Genomic DNA, 18520 nt, shown 5'->3' on the forward strand with positions numbered 1-18520 from the left:
GGCAGAGAGCAGAGAATAAGTGGGAGACAGCAAGGGGAAGTCAGTCTAAGTCAGATCATTTTCTCTTGGATAACAGGGGCCCTTCAGCACCTTACTGTTCACTGACTAAGAGACCACCAGCTACACAGTTCTGCTCCAGATGAGCTCAGGTCGACCTGAAATGTAAACATTTCCTCTGATGTACTAATTCCTAAGAATGCTTGAAACACTCACTCTATGAGATGGCTCCAGGGGTCCTGCTGAGCTGAGAGTCTCCAGAGTAAGGATAGCTTCCATCTCCCTGTCCTTGTTTTGCAGGACATGCTCTCCCTTCCCATGGGGATGGTCCTGAGTGGTGCCATTCCTGCACCTGCTCAAGTATCCAATCCTGCACCTTCCACCCCTATTTTACTCATTTTTAATTTTAGAAATCATTAAGCACCTGATGCTATCAGGAACGGACCCAGTGATGGTTCTAACTCCAGGCCAGTGTGGGAGCAGATCAGGGACCAGCCTTCACCAGGCTAAAGTGAAACTATGTCTGTCTCTCCTGCAGACCCCGAGACCTATTTCACCATCTTTATCTCTAATAAGACTGTGATGGCAACCAACAACAGAGTCCTCCACATCCTTGAGAATCTAAGGGTTCTTTCTTGCAAAGCCCAGATGTTAGGCAGTTCATGGGCAGGGGAGAGCCCAGCTGCATGGTCTGAGAACAGCAGGACAGGGGCTGTGACACATTCAGGACATGGCATTTCCTCCCCCATCGTTACTTTTGTGCTCCTGGCTCCTCTGCACACCCCATGGGGTGATTGCTTGGAGCAATGGGAGCCACCAACACGGTCACATCTGCTCAATGACTGGGCCCTCCTGCTGGGTGCTGCTTCCTGTCCCTGTCACAGCCCAGACCTCCCTTGTCTGCCTTGAGCAGGGCTGACCACCACACTTTCATCGGACATGGGGACCAGCTGTGTGATGGCCATGAGTGGTTGAGGGGAATCCTGCCCAAAGATGGAGGAATGAAAAAGGAAGTTGGACGCTGAGCCATCATGCTTCCTTGGAAGGCAAGCAGATTAGTCAGTGGGTGGAAGTCTATTTCAGAGCAGATTCCACATTTTGTAAAGGTTAGATCTGCAGTATCATGGAGCTGGCTCTCTTTGGATGGAGTGAGTTCCCTGGCAGTGGGGATATACAGGCAGAGGTTGGGTGGTCAGTGGTATCTGTGGAGGAGAGATTACCCCAAGCTCCCCTAAGCAGGGGAGGTAGTCTCTTAGAAGTAGTCTGAGAGGATCCATACTTCCCCAAAAAAGGACAGGTTGATTACAGTGAAGGCTGTCCAGTTTCCCTCTCCTGGGAGACTTGACTCCAACCATCACATGAATGAGATGGGACAGTATGACTTGGGATATCTAGGCAGGTTCACGGTAATATTGGTTTGGAGCCGGTGCTAAAAGTGGAGTTGGTCACTGCTGTACACTCCGTGGCTGCCCACCCCTTTGCTACCAGCCCTGACCTGTGCACACACTCACATTCACCAAGGCCAAGGTTTTGCTTCCATCTCTGCCCACACCTTGCTCATACATACAGCAGAGCCGTTGTGACCAGAGTGACTGTCTTCTCCCCACCACCCCATGCTGGCTGTCTTGCTCCTGTGTCCACTAGTTTTCCCAGCTTCCTGTTTCTGTTCCGTTTCCCAAGACCGTTCATCCACCTCAGTGGCTTTAGGTCATCAAAACAGTGACCCTTAGGATGCCTGGGGAAGCACATGAGCAGAGATCAACATCTTCATCTGGGAAGTCAAGCTCTTGGTTTTTTAAAAAAACAAACTCACACATTCCTTTGGTTGTTGAGATAACTCAGTGTGACTGTAGTGCTGGCCTCAGTAAACCTGCCTGTGAGTTGAGCCTGATAAATACCTTAATGGGGGAAGCAGAAGAATCCAGTGTTGTCTACAAGCCTCTTTTTTTAAAGACTGTTCTGCATCTATTCCTTGTAAACTGTAGCTTATCAAGTGTGGTCTGAGGTCTGATAGCAAGAGCATCACCTAAAGCTGGCCAGAAACGCAAGATCTCAGGCCACTGAATTTACACCTATGGCGATACAAGACCCCCTAATTATTTCTACTGTTGTTAAAGTCCAGAACTTCTGCCTTGACTGGCCCTGCCCAGTCCACGGGGCTATAGGTGGTGATGTGTCCAGGTCCAGGCTCCCAGGACTCACCTGTCAGTGATGCTGACCACAATCTGTTGAGTGATGATCACACTGCTCCTGTGATGTCAGGAGGGACATGACCCACCCAGGACCCTGTGCTCCCGGGGAGGACTCCTGACCCAGGTCTGTGCTGATGGTAATGATGTGGTGTTGAGCACCCTCCTCCACCATGTTCAGCTCTGGCCTCCTGTGCAGGGAAATGAGAGTGGGGAGGGTGCAGAAGAGAGCACCTGGGTCACAGTGATAGGCAGGCCATGTGCTCCAAGTGCCTGCTGCAGGAAGTGCTTGGCTCTTGGTACCAGCAGAAGATGGGCTCAACTCACCTGTTACTCTGTCTTGCCCCCTCAGCTGGATAGTATTCATGGCAGCTGCATCCTTGGTCCCTCTGCTGGGGAAGATGCTCTCCACTGGGCACAGCTGGGACTCTCATCCTCAATTGGCCAATTAGGTGAGACTTGGCCTGGGAGTGCACTGGGACTCCCAATTCCCTGGATCCCAGGAAGATGCAGTCCTGTGGCTAAATTTCCTCTGATACATCTCTGTCCAAACCAGGAGGGGCATGAAGCCAGAAATCCCCGTGGGAGCACTGTGGTCCACCAGACAAGAAGCAAGTCGTTTTAGAAGGACCAGTGGCCATCTTGGAAAGGTCTTCTCAGGACTGCAGGTGTGGCTTCCTGGCCTGCAGTCCTTCCTCCTCTGCTTCATCCTTGTATGTTGGTGTGGTAAAGAGCGATGGGCAAGACTCTGTGTCTGCAGAAGCTGCAAAACACTTCCTCATTTATAATGTGGCCCTCCCCTCAATGCAGGTTGAGTAAGCATATCTATTAAAACAAGATATTTTAATCCTGGACAGAAACCCCAAAACAAAGTATAAACGTGATATATGGTTAATATTAAAATATAGGAAGTGTGAAAGTAAAAAGTTGGAAAATGTAGTATCATAAATAGCCTGAAAAAGCCAACGCTGCTGTATTTCAATAATTATCAAAGTAGATTTCAGGAGAAAATTTTGCTCATAAAAGGACATTTTAAAATCCATTAAACATTTTTATTTATTTTTAATTGAAGATGATTGCTTTACAATACTGTGTTGGTTTCTGCCATACATCAACATGAGTCTGCTATAGGTCACATATGCCCCCTTCTTCTTGCAACTCCCTCCTAGCTCCCACCCCATTCCCCGCTCTGGGTTGTCATAGAGTCCTGGTTCGAGTTCCCTGAGTCGTAGGGCAAATTCCCACTAGTTGTCTATTTTACACATGGGAGTGTGTATGTTCCCATGCTACTATCTCCCTTTGTCCCACCCTCTCCTTCCCCCACCCCGTGTCCATAAGATTGTTCTCCTCATCTGCGTTTTCATTGCTGCCCTGCAAATACGTTCATCAGTGCCATCTTTCGAGATTATATATATATGGATTAATATATGATACTTGGTTTTCTCTATCTGACTGACTTCACTCTGCATAATAGGCTCTAGGTTCATCCATCTCATTAGCACTGAGTCAGATGCATTCCTTTTTATGACTGAATAATATTCCATTGTATATATGTACCATTGCTTCTTTCTCCCTTCATCTGTCAATGGACATCTAGATTACATCCATGTCCTCAGTTCAGTTCAGTCGCTCAATCGTGTCCGACTCTTTGCGACCCCATGAATCGCAGCACACCAGGCCTCCCTGTCCATCACCAACTTCCAGAGTTCACTCAGACTCACGTCCATCAAGTCAGTGATGCCATCCAGCCATCTCATCCTCTGTTGTCCCCTTCTCCTCCTGCCCCCAATCCCTCCCAGCATCAGGGTCTTTTCCAATGAGTCAACTCTTCACATGAGGTGGCCAAAGTACTGGAATTTCAGCTTTAGCATCAGTCCTTCCAAAGAACACCCAGGACTGATCTCCTTTAAATGGACTGATTGGATCTCCTTGCAGTCCAAGGGACTCTCAAGAGTCTTCTCCAACACCACAGTTCAAAAGTATCAATTCTTTGGCACACAGCTTTCTTCACAGTCCAACTCTCACATCCATACATGACCACTGGAAAAACCATAGCCTTGACTAGATGGACTTTTGTTGGCAAAGTAATGTCTCTGCTTTTGAATATGCTATCTAGGTTGGTCATAACTTTTCTTCCAAGGAGTGAGCATCTTTTCATTTCATGGCTGCAGTCACCATCTGCAGTGATTTTGGAGCCCCCATAAATGTCCTAGTTGTTGTAAATAAAGCTGTGATGAACATTGGGGTACACGTGTCTTTTTCATTAAAAGGACATATGAAATGAAATCGGAGAAGGAAATGGCAACCTAGTCCAACATTCTTGCCTGGAAAATTCCATGAACAGAGGAGCTTCGCAGGGTACAGTCCACAGAGTCACAAAGAGTTGCACGTGACTGGGTGACTAACACTGACTGACTCATAGTAAAATATTCAATTTTCAATTCTCAATATTCAAGTGGATGATGTGAAAATTTTAAATTTGTTTGAAACTAAAAAAGATTAAGTATATAAAGGAAAATCTGACAGAATTAAAAAGAAATGCAAACATCCAAATCATGGTTTATCATACTGTCTCAGTAACTGATAAGCAAACAGAAAAAATGTAGTCGTATGTAGATTTAATTCAACATATTACCTAAATGAGATTATTGGGTATAAATAGAACACTATACTCAGAAACTGTAGAATGTAAATTCCCCTGAAGCATAGAGAACATCACTATGATAAGGTGAATAGAGTCTCCCTCCAAAAAAAATGTCCACCCCAAAAATCAGAAATTGATCTTATTTGAAAATAGGGTCTTTCAAAATGAATGTGTTATGATGAAGTCATGCTGGGTTAGGTGGACTGTAAATCCAATGACTGATTTCCTTATAAGAGGAGGAAAGGACACAGAGACGTAAAGACACAGAGACATAAAGACAAAGGGCATGCAAAGACTGAGCGGAGGTTAGGGCAATACAGCAACAGGGGAAGGAGTGCCAAGGACACGGGGAGTCTCCAGCACCTAGGAAAAGGCAGGGAAGAATTTTTTTTTTTTTTAAGAAATTTAAAAGGCAGCAGGAACTGCTAAAAACTTGATATTGGACATCTATCCTCCTGACCTACGAGAGAGTAGGTTCCTATCGCTATAAGTTGCCAACTTTGTGTTAATTATTTGCGGTGGCCCTGATGACTGACACAGGAGAGCAGTGAGGGAGTTTGCTTTTACCTGGCAAGGTCAGCAATACACTTTCTCTCTCCTATCTCAGGGGTGTATCACCTCTCCAGCTCTATGTCAAAAAGCACTCTGCAGGGACCTTGATCACCTTTCCCAATCCTTCCATGTTCTAGTTCACTTATTTCAATTGCTTTAAACATGAAAGCATACCCTAATTACTTGCAGAAGCTTCTTTAGAGAGACATTTAGGTTACTTCATTTTTATGTGTTTTTTTAATAGTGCGTGTTGTGCAATGGATATTTTTTCCCCCTTTAATGTATATATATAGAGAAGGATTCTTGAGAACAAAGACATTTTTTCTCAACTTCATTAATTTTCATGTTAATTTTACATTATAGAGACTCCTTTTCTTCTATTCTTATTCATTTTGCCATCCCCTTACTCTACACAACTGAAAAGATAAGGCTTCTCTTTTAAGAGGTCCTGGTTCCATGGGACTGAAGCAGTCTATAAGGTGCTCCATGACCATGGTGTTGTCTAATAAGGTGAGAATAGAGGTTACCCTTGCCAATCTCTCTTTTCTCTTCTAATTCTCTAGAAATATAGTTTGTCTACATCCATAACATCCAAAGCAAAAGGAGGGGGATTTATTCTTCCTATAAATCGTTCTAGCATTTTGCTCTTCTTGGTGAGCAACTGCATTGCATAAGCTTCTTTCCTACATTAACAGTTATCTGACCACTTTTCTCTCAAACTGATTGTACCATCGGGCTGCAATCAGCAGTGTGGGAGTCTTTGTTTTCACCATACTCCCTCATTTTCTGAGTGTGTTAAATACACGTTGCTTTGTTTTAATTTGAGTTTCCTAAATTCACAATGAATTCTAGTAACTTTCTGAATTATTTTGGCCATTTGAACTTCCTTTCTTATTGTTGTTTTAGATATTTGACAAAACTAGTTTCAACTGTTTGCCCATGGACGGAGGACCCTGGTAGGCTGCAGTCCATGGGGTCGCTGAGGGTCGGACATGACTGAGTGAATTCACTTTCACTTTTCACTTTCATGCATTGGAGAAGGAAATGGCAACCCACTCCAGCGTTCTTGCCTGGAGAATCCCAGGGACGGGGGAGCCTGGTGGGCTGCTGTCTATGGGGTCACAAGAGTCGGACATGACTGAAGTGACGCAGCAGCAGCAGCAGTTTCAACTGTTTGCACTAAAACATACCTAGCTTTTTTTCAGGAATGGTCCCTCTTGCTTTTGCTTTTTAAAAAGTCCTCTACATATTCTTTGACAAAGAACTGTACAAAAAAGATCTTCACAATCCAGATAATCATAATGGTGTTATCACTCACCTAGAGCCAGACCTCCTGGAATGTGAAGTCAAGTGGGCCTTAAGAAGCATCACTATGAACAAAGCTAGTGGAAGTGATGGAATTCCAGTTGAGCTCTTTCAAATCGTTTTAGGAGGATGCTGTTGAAAGTGTTGCACTCAATATGCCAGCAAATTTGGAAAACTCAGCAGTAGCCACAGAAATGGAAAAGGTCAGTTTTCATTCCAATCCCAAAGAAAGGCAATGCCAAAGAATGCTCAAACTACCACACAATTGCACTCATCTCACATGCTAGTAAAGTAATGCTCAAAATTCTCCAAGCCAGGCTTCAGCAATACGTGAACCGTGAACTTCCAGATGTTCAAGATGGTTTTAGAAAAGGCAGAGGAAACAGAGATCAAATTTCCAACATCTGCTGGATCAATAAAAAAGTAAGAGAGTTCCAGAAAAACATCTATTTCTGCTTTATTGACTATGCCAAAGCCTTTGACTGTGTGGATCACAATAAACTGTGGAAAATTCTGAAAGAGATGGGAATACCAGACCACCTGACCTGACTTCTGAGAAATCTGTATGCAGGTCAAGAAGCAACAGTTAGAACTGGACATGGAACAACAGACTGGTTCCAAATAGGAAAAGGAATACATCAAGGCTGTATATTGTCACTCTGCTTATTTAACTTCTATGCAGAGTACATCATGAGAAATGCTGGGCTGGAAGAAAGCACAAGCTGGAATCAAGATTTCTGGGAGAAACATCAATAATTTCAGATATCCACATGACACCATCCTTATGGCAGAAGAAGAACTAAAAAGCCTCTATATGAAAGTGAAAGAGGAGAGTGAAATAGTTGGCTTAAAGCTCAACATTCAGTAAACTAAGATCATGGCATCCAGTCCCATCACTTCATGGCAATTAGATGCGGAAACAGTGGAAACAGTGGCAGACTTTATTTTTTGGACTCTAAAATCACTGCAGATGGTGACTGCAGCCATGAAATTAAAAGACGTTTGCTCCTTGGAAGGAAGGTTATGACCAACCCAGACAGCATATTAAAAAGCAGAGACATTACTTTGCCGACAAAGGTATGTCTAGTCAAGACTATGGTTTTTCCTGTGGTCATGTAAGGATGTGAGAGTTGGACTGTGAAGAAAGCTGAGCGCTGAAGAATTGATGCTTTTGAACTGTGGTGTTGGAGAAGACTCTTGAGAGTCCCTTGGACTGCAAGGAGATCCAACCAGTCCATTCTAAAGGAGATCAGCCTTGGGTGTTCATTGGAAGGACTGATGTTGAAGCTGAAGCTCCAGTACTTTGGCCACCTCATGCAAAGAGTTGACTCATTGGAAAAGACCTGGATGCTGGGAGGGATTGGGGGCAGGAGGAGAAGGGGACAACAGAAGATGAGATGGTTGGATGGCATCACTGACTCAATGGACATGAGTTTGTGTAAGCTCTGGGAGTTGGTGATGGACAGGGAGGCCTGGAGTGCTGTGGTCCATGCGGTCACAAAGAGTTGGACAGAGTGAATGACTGAACTGAACTGATCCTATTTTAGAATAAATTTGTTCTGCTGTACATAAATTCTACCAAGAATTAATGGCATTGATTTTAGAGTCAAGATAGTATTTAACTTTGGAGGACAAGAAATGGGATTTAGAAAAACTTCTTTGTCTGTGTTTGGGTGATGGAAAGATCCAGAAGTGGATTTTATTTTAGTATTGTATATATTATGTAATATTAGTATAAATCTGACATTTGTATTATAACTAAGCACTCATAAGTATAAATATAAGTATATTATACAGAAAGTATAATATTAGTGTGGATGTAAATATTCGTGTCTTCCATTCTGAGACCAGGAAGGTGGATGCTGTGGCTGGAGGTCTGGATCATCATCTCTAACGACAGTGTCATCCATGCTCTTGGTGTGATGGGGCAGGAACCCTGGGAACATCTGACGCAAGTGGAACCACTGCATTCTCATCAGACCACTGACCTGGCTCCTCCATGAGAGACACTGTTTGTCAGATCTGAGCCACTGATGCCAAGCCTATTCCCACTGAAATCGGTCCCTCCAGGTGGAAATTTGTCCGTGTATTTTGATTATTTCTCAAACAATTCTCTTTGATGATGGTAGTGAAGGTGAGTTGACAAGAGGCCAAGTGGAGGCAATGGGCCCTTTCAGTCAATGCTTATCATTGCTCAACGGGAGGTGGCAAAGCCCTGCATCCGGGTGGGCTCAGGATGAATGGTAAAGAGTATGGGGAAGGTATTGGGTTTTTTTTTTTTTTCTGTGTGAAGTTTGAGTCAAGGTGATACAAGATATTTATTCTCTTTCCTACTAAATAAGTGCTTTGATGACAACAAACATTTATGTGCATGATACATAAAAAAATGGGGGGGGGGTAGGAGAGAGAAAATAGTGTTACTGACTAGTATGTAAGTAAATTCATAAATAAAGCTAAGCACTGAAGAATTGATGCTTTTGAACTGTGGTGTTGCCTGGATGGCATCACTGACTGGATGGACGTGAGTCTGAGTGAACTTCGGGAATTGGTGATGGACAGGGAGGCCTGGCATGCTGCGATTCATGGGGTCGCAAAGAGTCGGACACGACTGAGTGACTGAACTGAACTGAACTGATGTAAGTAAATACAATGAAAACTTGTGATGTTTTGGAAATCAAAGACTGTAACTCAGTACATTAAGAGGATGGTGGGGGAAAATCCCAAGATCAGCTCAAGTAATGCAGGTGAGTGTTTTAAAAATCCAATTCCCTTTAATTGTATATTAAAAAACAAATAGAAAATGAGAGAAAAAGTTCAACTAAATGAAATCCACATAGGAACTCCCACAGCTAACATCATACTCACTAGTAAAAGCTTTTCTTCTAATATTAGGAACAAAATAAGAATGTCTCTTGCCACCTCTATTTAACATAGTACTGGAGGTCCTGACTAGAGCAGGTAGGCATGAAAAAGATATAAAAGAGATCCAAGTTGATAAAGAATTTAAAAATATCTATATTTACAGATGACATGATATTATGTATCAGATCAGATCAGATCAGATCAGATCAGTCGCTCAGTCTTGTCCAAGCCTTTGCAATCCCATGAATCGCAGCATGCCAGGCCTCCCTATCCATCACCAACTCCCAGAGTTCAATCAGACTCATGTACATCGAGTCAGTGATGCCATCCAGCCATCTCATCCTCTGTCGTCCCCTTCTCTTCCTGCCCCCAATCCCTCCCAGCATCAGAGTCTTTTCCAATGAGTCAACTCTACACATGAGGTGGCCAAAGTACTGGAGTTTCAGCTTTAGCATCATCCCTTCCAAAGAAATCCCAGGGCTGATCTCATTCAGAATGGACTGGTTGGATCTCCTTGCAGTCCAAGGGACTCTCAAGAGTCTTCTCCAACACCACAGTTCAAAAGCATCAATTCTTCGGCGCTCAGCCTTCTTCACAGTCCAACTCTCACATCCATACATGACCACAGGAAAAACCATAGCCTTGACTATCCAGACCTTTGTTGGCAAAGTAATGTCTCAGCTTTTGACTATGCTATCTAGGTTGGTCATAACTTTCCTTCCAAGGAGTAAGCGTCTTTTAATTTCCTGGCTGCAGTCACCATCTGTAGTGATTTTGGAGCCCAGAAAAATAAAGTCTGACACTGTTTCCACTATTTCCCCATCTATTTCCCATGAAGTGGTGGGACTGGTGGCCATGATCTTCATTTTTGAATGTTGAGCTTTAAGCCAACTTTTCACTCTCCACTTTCACTTTCATCAAGACGCTTTTTAGTTCCTCTTCACTTTCTGCCATAAGGGTGGTGTCATCTGCATATCTGAGGTTATTGTTATTTCTCCCAGCAATCTTGATTCCAGCTTGTGTTTCTTCCAGTCCAGCGTTTCTCATGATGTACTCTGCATATAAGTTAAATAAACAGGGTGACAATATATAGCCTTGACGTACTTCTTTTCCTATTTGGAACCAGTCTGTTGTTCCATGTCCAGTTCTAACTGTTGCTTCCTGACCTGCATACAAATTTCTCAAGAGGCAGATCAGGTGGTCTGGTATTCCCATCTCTTTCAGAATTTTCCACAGTTTATTATGATCCACACAGTCAAAGGCTTTGGCATAGTCAATAAAGCATAAATAGATGTTTTTCTGGAACTCTCGTTTTTTTTTCCATGATCCAGCTGATGTTGGCAATTTGATTTCTGTTTCCTCTGCCTTTTCTAAAACCAGCTTGAACATCAGGAAGTTCACAGATGTATACAAAACCCTAAATATCCATGAAAAATGTGTTAGAAATACAAAATTTAGCAAAGTGTCAATATATAAAATCAATACATTAAAATGAGAAGCACTAATATGCACTATTAATGAACTACATAAAAAGGAATTAATAAAACCAACCCATTTACAAAAATATCAAAAAGAATAAAATACTAAGGACTAAACTTAGCCAAGGGGACAAAAGACTTAGAGATATAAAACTAGAAATCATAGCTGAAAGAAGTTAAAGGTATTCAACATAAATGAAAGATATCCCAAGTGCATGAGTTGGAAGATGACAATATTACCCGATGTGTTCCGAGTTTCAATGCAACCCTTATCAAAATCACAATGTTATTTTTTTATAGAAAATGAAAACACATTTTAAATTCATATAGAGTCTCAAGGAGGCTATATGACCAAAACCAACTTGAAAAGAAATTTGAGGGTTTCAGACTTCTTTATTTCTTAACATAAAAGCTACAGTAATCAAAACAGTATGGTATTGGTACAAAGAGAGACTGGTTGAACAATAGGGCAGGATAGAGAGCTCAGAAGTGAACCTTCATGGTTTTAGTCAAATGACCTCCAACAAATGTCCCATGGAGAAAACACAGCCTCTTCAACAAATGTCATTGGAAAACTAGCTGTGTATGTACACCAGTATAAAGCTGGCCCTTTACCTTGCATCATGAACAAAAACCACCTTAAAATGGAATGAAAACCTAAATGGATGAGCCGAGTCCCTTAAATCCATGGGAAAAACATAAGAGAGAAGCTAACAGTCTTAGATTTAGGCATGGTTTCTTGGATATGACACCAACAGGATATGAAACAAAAGTGAAATAGACATGTGGGATGACATCAAACTTAAAAACGTGTTCGTTAAAGACTTAAATATTAATAACAGTGTGGAAAGGCAAGCTGTGGGGTGGGGGAAACGTTTGCAAATGTCCAATAAGAGGATAATATTTGGAATACATAAAAATTACTAGTTAAGCCAATAACCATATTTAAAATTTTCATATTACTTGAAGGCATTCCTCTAAAGATGGTCTACAAATTGCCAACAAACATATAAGAAAATGTTCAAATCACTAATCATTAGTGAAATAAAAACAATACAGAGATAATATTTTACAATCATTAAATGGCTGACATGAAAGAGAAAAGAATATGTGTTGGCTATTATGTGGAGAAATTGCAATGATTTTGCACTGTTGATGGGAAGAAAAATGGTGCATCTACTATGAAGAGTAATATAGGGTTCTTCCCAAAATCGAAAAAGAATTATTATATGATGCAATAAAACATCTAAATAGATACTAAAAAAAAGAAAAGAAAGAAAAGAGGTAGTCTGTCTAAGAGATATTTGCATGCCCATTTACATAGCAACACTCTTCCGCATGGTCTAAAAGTGGAGGCAACCCCAGCGTTCCTTGGTGGATGAAGACGGAAACAAAATATACACATGTGATGGGATACTCTTCAGCCTTAAAAAGGATGGAAATACAGTCAGATGCTTCAAAATGGCTAAATCTTGAGGACACTATGCTAAGTGAAATAACCAAACCCCCAAAAGACGAATGCTGTAGGTTGTACTTTTCTGGAGTATCTGAAGAAGTCACATTCGTTAGGACAGAAAGTAGAATGGTGGCTGCCAGTGGTGGAGATAATGGGGAACCAGGGAGTTATTGTTTAGGGGCATGGAGTTTCAGGATTGCAAGATCGGAGATCTGATATACAACAAGTTCAGAGATCTGATTTACAACAAGGTGAATATGCTAAACACTACTTAACTGCACGCTCAAAATTAGTTACAACAAAAATTGCTATTTTTTTGGATTATAAAAATGTAGAAACTTATAAAAGTTAGTATAGAATCAATGTCAAAACTACAGTATGGTCTTGAAGTGTAATGGGTTTATTTTCCACTTAAGGACAATAAAAAAACCAGAGCTGCATCATGCATATTTTGGGGTTCAATGACTAATTAACACTGAACTCAAATTGGAATCAGGCGGTAGGTTAGGTGTGAACTAAGAACCTACTGTGTACCAGCAGCTTGCAAAGCATTAACAGGATAAAAAGCCAAATAAACCACTTCTGACACCTTACAGTGATCTTCAGTGTAAAGATCAACCAGGGTAAAGCCAACCTGCAGGGTTTTAAAAATAATTCTCTTTAACAGTATTTGAGAATTTCTACTCAATCTAAAATCAGACAAGCTTTCCTGGTTTAGTCAAATTTATAATTAAGGGTCTTCTAAGATCCACAGATTCCTTTCTGTTTGTACCATTAAATGGACATAATGATGAGAAATCTAGAATCGCATACAATATATTGTGCTTTTTCTTTCATTTGCAAATTTAAATGAAGTATTCCATGGAGTGACAAAAATAAAATAGATGAGAGAGAAAGAAGGAAGGAAGGAAGATGAGGAAAAGAGGAGGAGAGTGAGGAGAATAAAAGAGATGAAGAAAGAGAGAGTAGGAGATAGAATTATATAATAGCATGGGATGATAAGAAGCATGTCATTTGGGAATGGAAAATTGTAGGCACTCCTCAGAGTGAAGGCATTATGTGAGAGGAATACAGTAATCTATGGAAGACTCAGAATTAATTTTGGAGCCCAAAGATGAGACAATGGGATCAAGAATCCAGAAGAGACCTTGGATTATCTACCCCTTCAGTAATGGTGATCAACAGTCTGATGACGTGGGTGTTCTAGCCCCTCGCCCACAGTTCTCCTGAGCAGGAGAGCAGGGAGATGGAGAGCTGTGATCAGAGGCAGGACACATCCCCACTGACCATATAGGGTGCAGACCATACCATGTCCAGGGGACCACCTTCTGGTAGTGATCATGGGAGTGGATGACTCTAGGGAGATATGACAAGGAGGCCATTGGGCTCTGAGTCCAGGCTGTGTGTTGAGCCCAGGAAGCAATGAAGATGGAGCTCTAAACAGGCAAGTCAGGACTGAGGGTCCAGGCTACCCTGGGGAGAGTGGGACAGAGAGCAGGGAGCTGTGCTCTCTGCCAAGAAAGTGCACCTTCCCTCTCCAACTCCTGCCTCTGCAATAGATACCAGGACCTTCCTCCTTATTCAGAGATACCTGTGCTAACAAAGCACCATTTTCTGTGGTCTTAACTAGCCAGGACACTGTCACCTGTCAGGCTGGGTTGTGAAGGATCAGTAGAACTATGGATTTAGGGCATCTCTGGGACTCCTAAGGGGAGAAACCCAAGACAGGGAGCACTAGGAGCATCTAAAGCAGGAGCAGAGGTGTTCCCTGCTGTCTTGTTGGGTGGTAGCATCAGTGAACAGAAGGGGGAGGGGAGGAACAGCCCGCTGCAGGATTGCGGGTAAGCATGGTCTTCCTAACTCCCCGTAATTGACCCCCATGTTAGCACTATGGAAGGGGCAAAGCTGAGCCTACCAATGCCCTCCTTCTAGGTGGCTGAGGGGAGAATGCAGAGCACATATTTACAGGGATTCAGTGAAGTGAAGTGAAGGAGGAGGCATCAGAGTTTGTGTCATTTCATGTCTTCAGTGAAGGATGTTGAATTCGGACACATATGCTGTTTCAGAGACTCTGCTCACCACTCTGCCCACTCTGTTACCCAGACTTTGAGATTGGAGTCTTACCCTTTAAGGATATTAATTTTCTGTTGGCAAGTAAATGCCTTATTCATTTTGCGTCTCACACTTGCAGTATTTTTTTGTCCAGGATATGCTTCCAAGAAGGATTAAATAAAATATAGGATGAAAGAATAAATTAAATGAATGAGGAATTAATTCCTCAAACTAAACCCAGGGCCTCCTCCAAAGCCCTATTATACTGCTCTCAGGAAAACCAGTCTCTCCAGTCACCCTCCTTCACGTGGCTGTGTGTTTCTGCCCCAGTCTCCACAGGGCATCCTTCACGTCCTTGTTTCTCAGACTGTAGATGAGGGGGTTGAGCATCGGGATGACCAGGGTGTAGAAGACAGAGACCACCTTGCCCTGCTCCATGGACTGCAGAGCTCCTGGCTGGGCATACATGATAAATGCAGTCCCATAAAGGAGGGACACGGCTGTCATGTGGGAGCCGCAGGTGGAGAAGAGCTTGTGTCTCCCTCCTCCTGAGCGCATCCTCAGGATGGTCACTGTGATGTAGCCATAGGAGACGAGGACCACAAGTATAGTGCCCACAATTACAAGGCCACAGAGACCAAACATGACCAGCTCATTGGTCGTAGTGTCAGCACAGGCAAGCTTGAGCAGAGGCGGCACATCACAGTGGAAGTGGTCGATGTGGTTGGAGCTGCAGAACGGGAGGCTGAATGTGAAGCTGGCCTGCAGGATGGAGTTGAAGGAGCCCCCACAGTAGCAGCCCAGCATCAGGAGGGCACAGACCAAGGGGCGCATGGAGATGGGGTAGCGCAGGGGGTTGCAGATGGCCATGAAGCGGTCATAGGCCATCACGGCCAAGAGGAATCCCTCAGTGGTGATCATGGTGGAGAAGAAGAAGAACTGGGTGACACATCCTGCAAAGGTGATGACCTTGGTCGATGACATTAAGTCAAACAGGGCCTTGGGGTAGATGACAGATGAGTAGCACAAGTCCAGGAAGGAGAGGTTCTTGAGGAAGAAGTACATTGGGGAGTGCAGACGGGCATCCAGCGTGATGACCACGATCATGGTGAGGTTCCCCAGGACGTCCACCAAGTACAGAACAAGGAACAGAGCAAACAGCAGGGCCTGGGTCTGTGGGCCACCCCCAAACCCATCCAGCACAAACTCCTGCAGAGGCATCACTGAGAGGTTTCCGTTCCCATAGGGTGACATGGCTCTCAGCAAGGCAAGAAGCAGCAGACAGCAGAAAGCAGGTGGGAGCAAATGAGAAGGAGCAGGTCAAGGTCACAAGGTTGTATTATTTTGGAGAACAGGATCCCCTCAGTAACCCACTGCCCCATGACCAAGGGACAACTAGATACCCACCCTTCTTTTAGATGAGCTCCAGCTGACCTGAAACATAAACATATCCTCTAATTCCTAAGTATGCTTGGACCATAAAAAAGGACAGGCAACAAAGAATTGATACTTTTGAATTGTGGTGCTGGAGAAGATTCTTGAGAGTCTCTTGGGCTGCAAGGAGATCAAACCAGTCAATCCTAAAGGAAATCAACCCTAAATATTCATTGGAAGGACTGATGCTGAAGCTCCAATACTTTGGCCACCTGATGCAAAGAACCAAGTCATTAGAAAAGACCCTGAGGCTGGGAAAGGTTGAAGGCAGGAGGAGAAGGGGGCAACAGAGGATGAGATGGTTGGATGGCATCACCGACTCAATGGACATGAGTTTGAGCAAACCCCAGGAGATAGTGGAGGACAAGGATTCCTGGTGTGCTACAGTCCATGGAGTCGCAAGGAGTTGGACACGACTTAGTGACTGAAAAGAACAACAGAGTATGATTGGAGCGCTCACTCTGTGGAGGACGCCCAGTGTTTGGTATGAGATGGTGAGGAAGTCAATTCCTAGGCAGGTTGATAAGAAGTCTGCCATCCCTGTGGAGGAGAGAGGAGTCTGGGGCTCTCAAAGAGGAGATAGGGGTCTGGAATTCTCAAGGAGGAGGAAAGGACAAATGCTGTTTTCCTACATTCCTTAGTCAGGGTTATATAACAACATTGTATCCTGCTTGAGAATCTTGAGGATAGTTTCTCCTTCCTGAAAACCTTCTGGCTGATCCTGTTATCTTAAAAATGTAAATTATGGGAGTGGGTCTAGTAAGATCCTTACAACCTTGAGACATTCATTGATTTATTGTAAAACCAACATAAAAGTACACAACTCCCTTGCTTAGACTAGTGAGGGGGGCACTCTCCATCCCCCTTCTGATGTCCATGTCAGAACCTTTCTCTGGCCCTTTTCTTACTTTAATAAAACTCTGCTACACAAAAGCTCTTTAGTGATCAAGGCTGGTCCCTGGTGCCAAAGCTAAATCTTCTTCTTCAGAGGTCATGAATCTGACATCGTTCACTGTAAGCTATCATTTTGGGGGCTCATCCAGCATCTTCAGGGCAACGTAAGAACTCTCAGAGCTCTAGACTCTCTGCTTTCTCAGTATGCACATTTTCTGCTTTACTTTACTAACTCTTCTGTGTACTTTTGTGAATGAATGACACACCCTGTGTAAAGCAAGTGATGAACCCTGCTCTGTGGTTTCACAGTGCTGTGTAATGACTGATGGAAGCCCCAGAAAGGGGAACATTGTCAGGGGTTTATATTGACCTGCCAATGCCAAGAGACACCCAACATCCCTGCGAGGGAAGCAGCCAGAGTTGGGCAAAGCACGTGGACCAAACTTTTCTTTCTCGGTCACCTTTTCCTGGTCTCTTTGACCATTTCGTAATTGCGTGGGAAATTAAACCTACTAACATAATCTGTCAGACCATAAACTTTCAAGGGACTTGTGATCTATGCTGTTATTGTGTACTTTTACTTAGACCCCCTCTATGGGAGTGCTTAGCCTTGTCAGAAAGTTACTAGGAGCATATATGGAGCGAGAGGGAACTCTGGCTCCAGCAGCATGTTCGGGAACTAGGCAGAACTCTAGCTCCAGGAATATCTCTCAGGTTAAAGGTCACTCCCTTGGCTGTCTGCCTCAGGGGCCAGAGTCCTAAACGTGAGTCTTTGTCATGGCTGTGCCTCCACCCTATGTGGATAGAAGCGCTGCTGGTGACCATGAGGTTTTTGAGGACACAGATCAGGAATTGCAGGATCTGGTCAGATTGGAAGTGCAATGGGCTTCTTCCTTTGCTAGTGCTGTTAGTGGACCAGGGGAATGAACTGGAAGGATTGGTCCTAGAAGCTTGAGGACAAAATTCACATTTTCCTCACTGGCCGACCCTCCACCACCTCTTTTCCTATCACGAACACTAGCGTGGTGACGCTCAGAAGGGACGTCTTGATCGTTGTTCGTCCCTTCGTGACTCGCCGCTTCTACTGCAGTCAGGGTTGTATTCAGGAATGTGAATGGCACATGGAACGCGGATGCTTCCCATAGCAGTCCTAGCTTGGGCAACATTCCGGGACAGCTACTCTGTTACATTCTGGGTGGCAGCAGAGAAAAGGAGAAGTCAAACAAAGATCTCGGTGGTAAGGAGCTAGAAATCAATCTGGGATGCCATCAGGTCTACCCCTGGTGCGTCTCCACCCCTCGTCAGTGGAAGAACCGGGAGGGATGAGTAAGGCGCCTGTGTGGGTAAGGGACAGACTACGTCTAACCAGGGGAAAAAAGCTTCACTTGAAAGTCTGTCTACACCCACATTTAGAGCAGGGAGGGATGCCTCTGATGTGAAGAAGCCATGGCTGTGGATGCCGCTTTTTTCTCTCTTACAGATGGGAGCTAGCGGTTCCAAAACCACTCCTTTAAATGTATTTTTTAAAAAGCTGGGACAAGTTTGATCCCCACAATTTAAAAAGACATATCTGATCTTCTTCTGTGATATTGAATAGGCACAGTATCCTTTGGAAGACAGGGAACACTGGCCGGTTAAAGGGTCTCTCAATTATGAT

General features: G+C 43.7%; 1 protein-coding gene across 1 annotated transcript; it reads right to left on the reverse strand.

The window, feature by feature from the left end:
• Positions 1-14838: 14838 nt before the first annotated feature.
• On the reverse strand, positions 14839-15977 carry LOC133245386 (olfactory receptor 9S13-like). The gene has a single exon (XM_061413264.1). The coding sequence runs from the start codon at positions 15787-15789 to the stop codon at positions 14839-14841; it is 951 nt and encodes a 316-aa protein (XP_061269248.1). The 5' UTR covers positions 15790-15977.
• Positions 15978-18520: the final 2543 nt, after the last annotated feature.

The sequence above is a fragment of the Bos javanicus genome, chromosome 3 (assembly GCF_032452875.1).
Source record: "Bos javanicus breed banteng chromosome 3, ARS-OSU_banteng_1.0, whole genome shotgun sequence".
Taxonomy (NCBI): domain Eukaryota; kingdom Metazoa; phylum Chordata; class Mammalia; order Artiodactyla; family Bovidae; genus Bos; species Bos javanicus.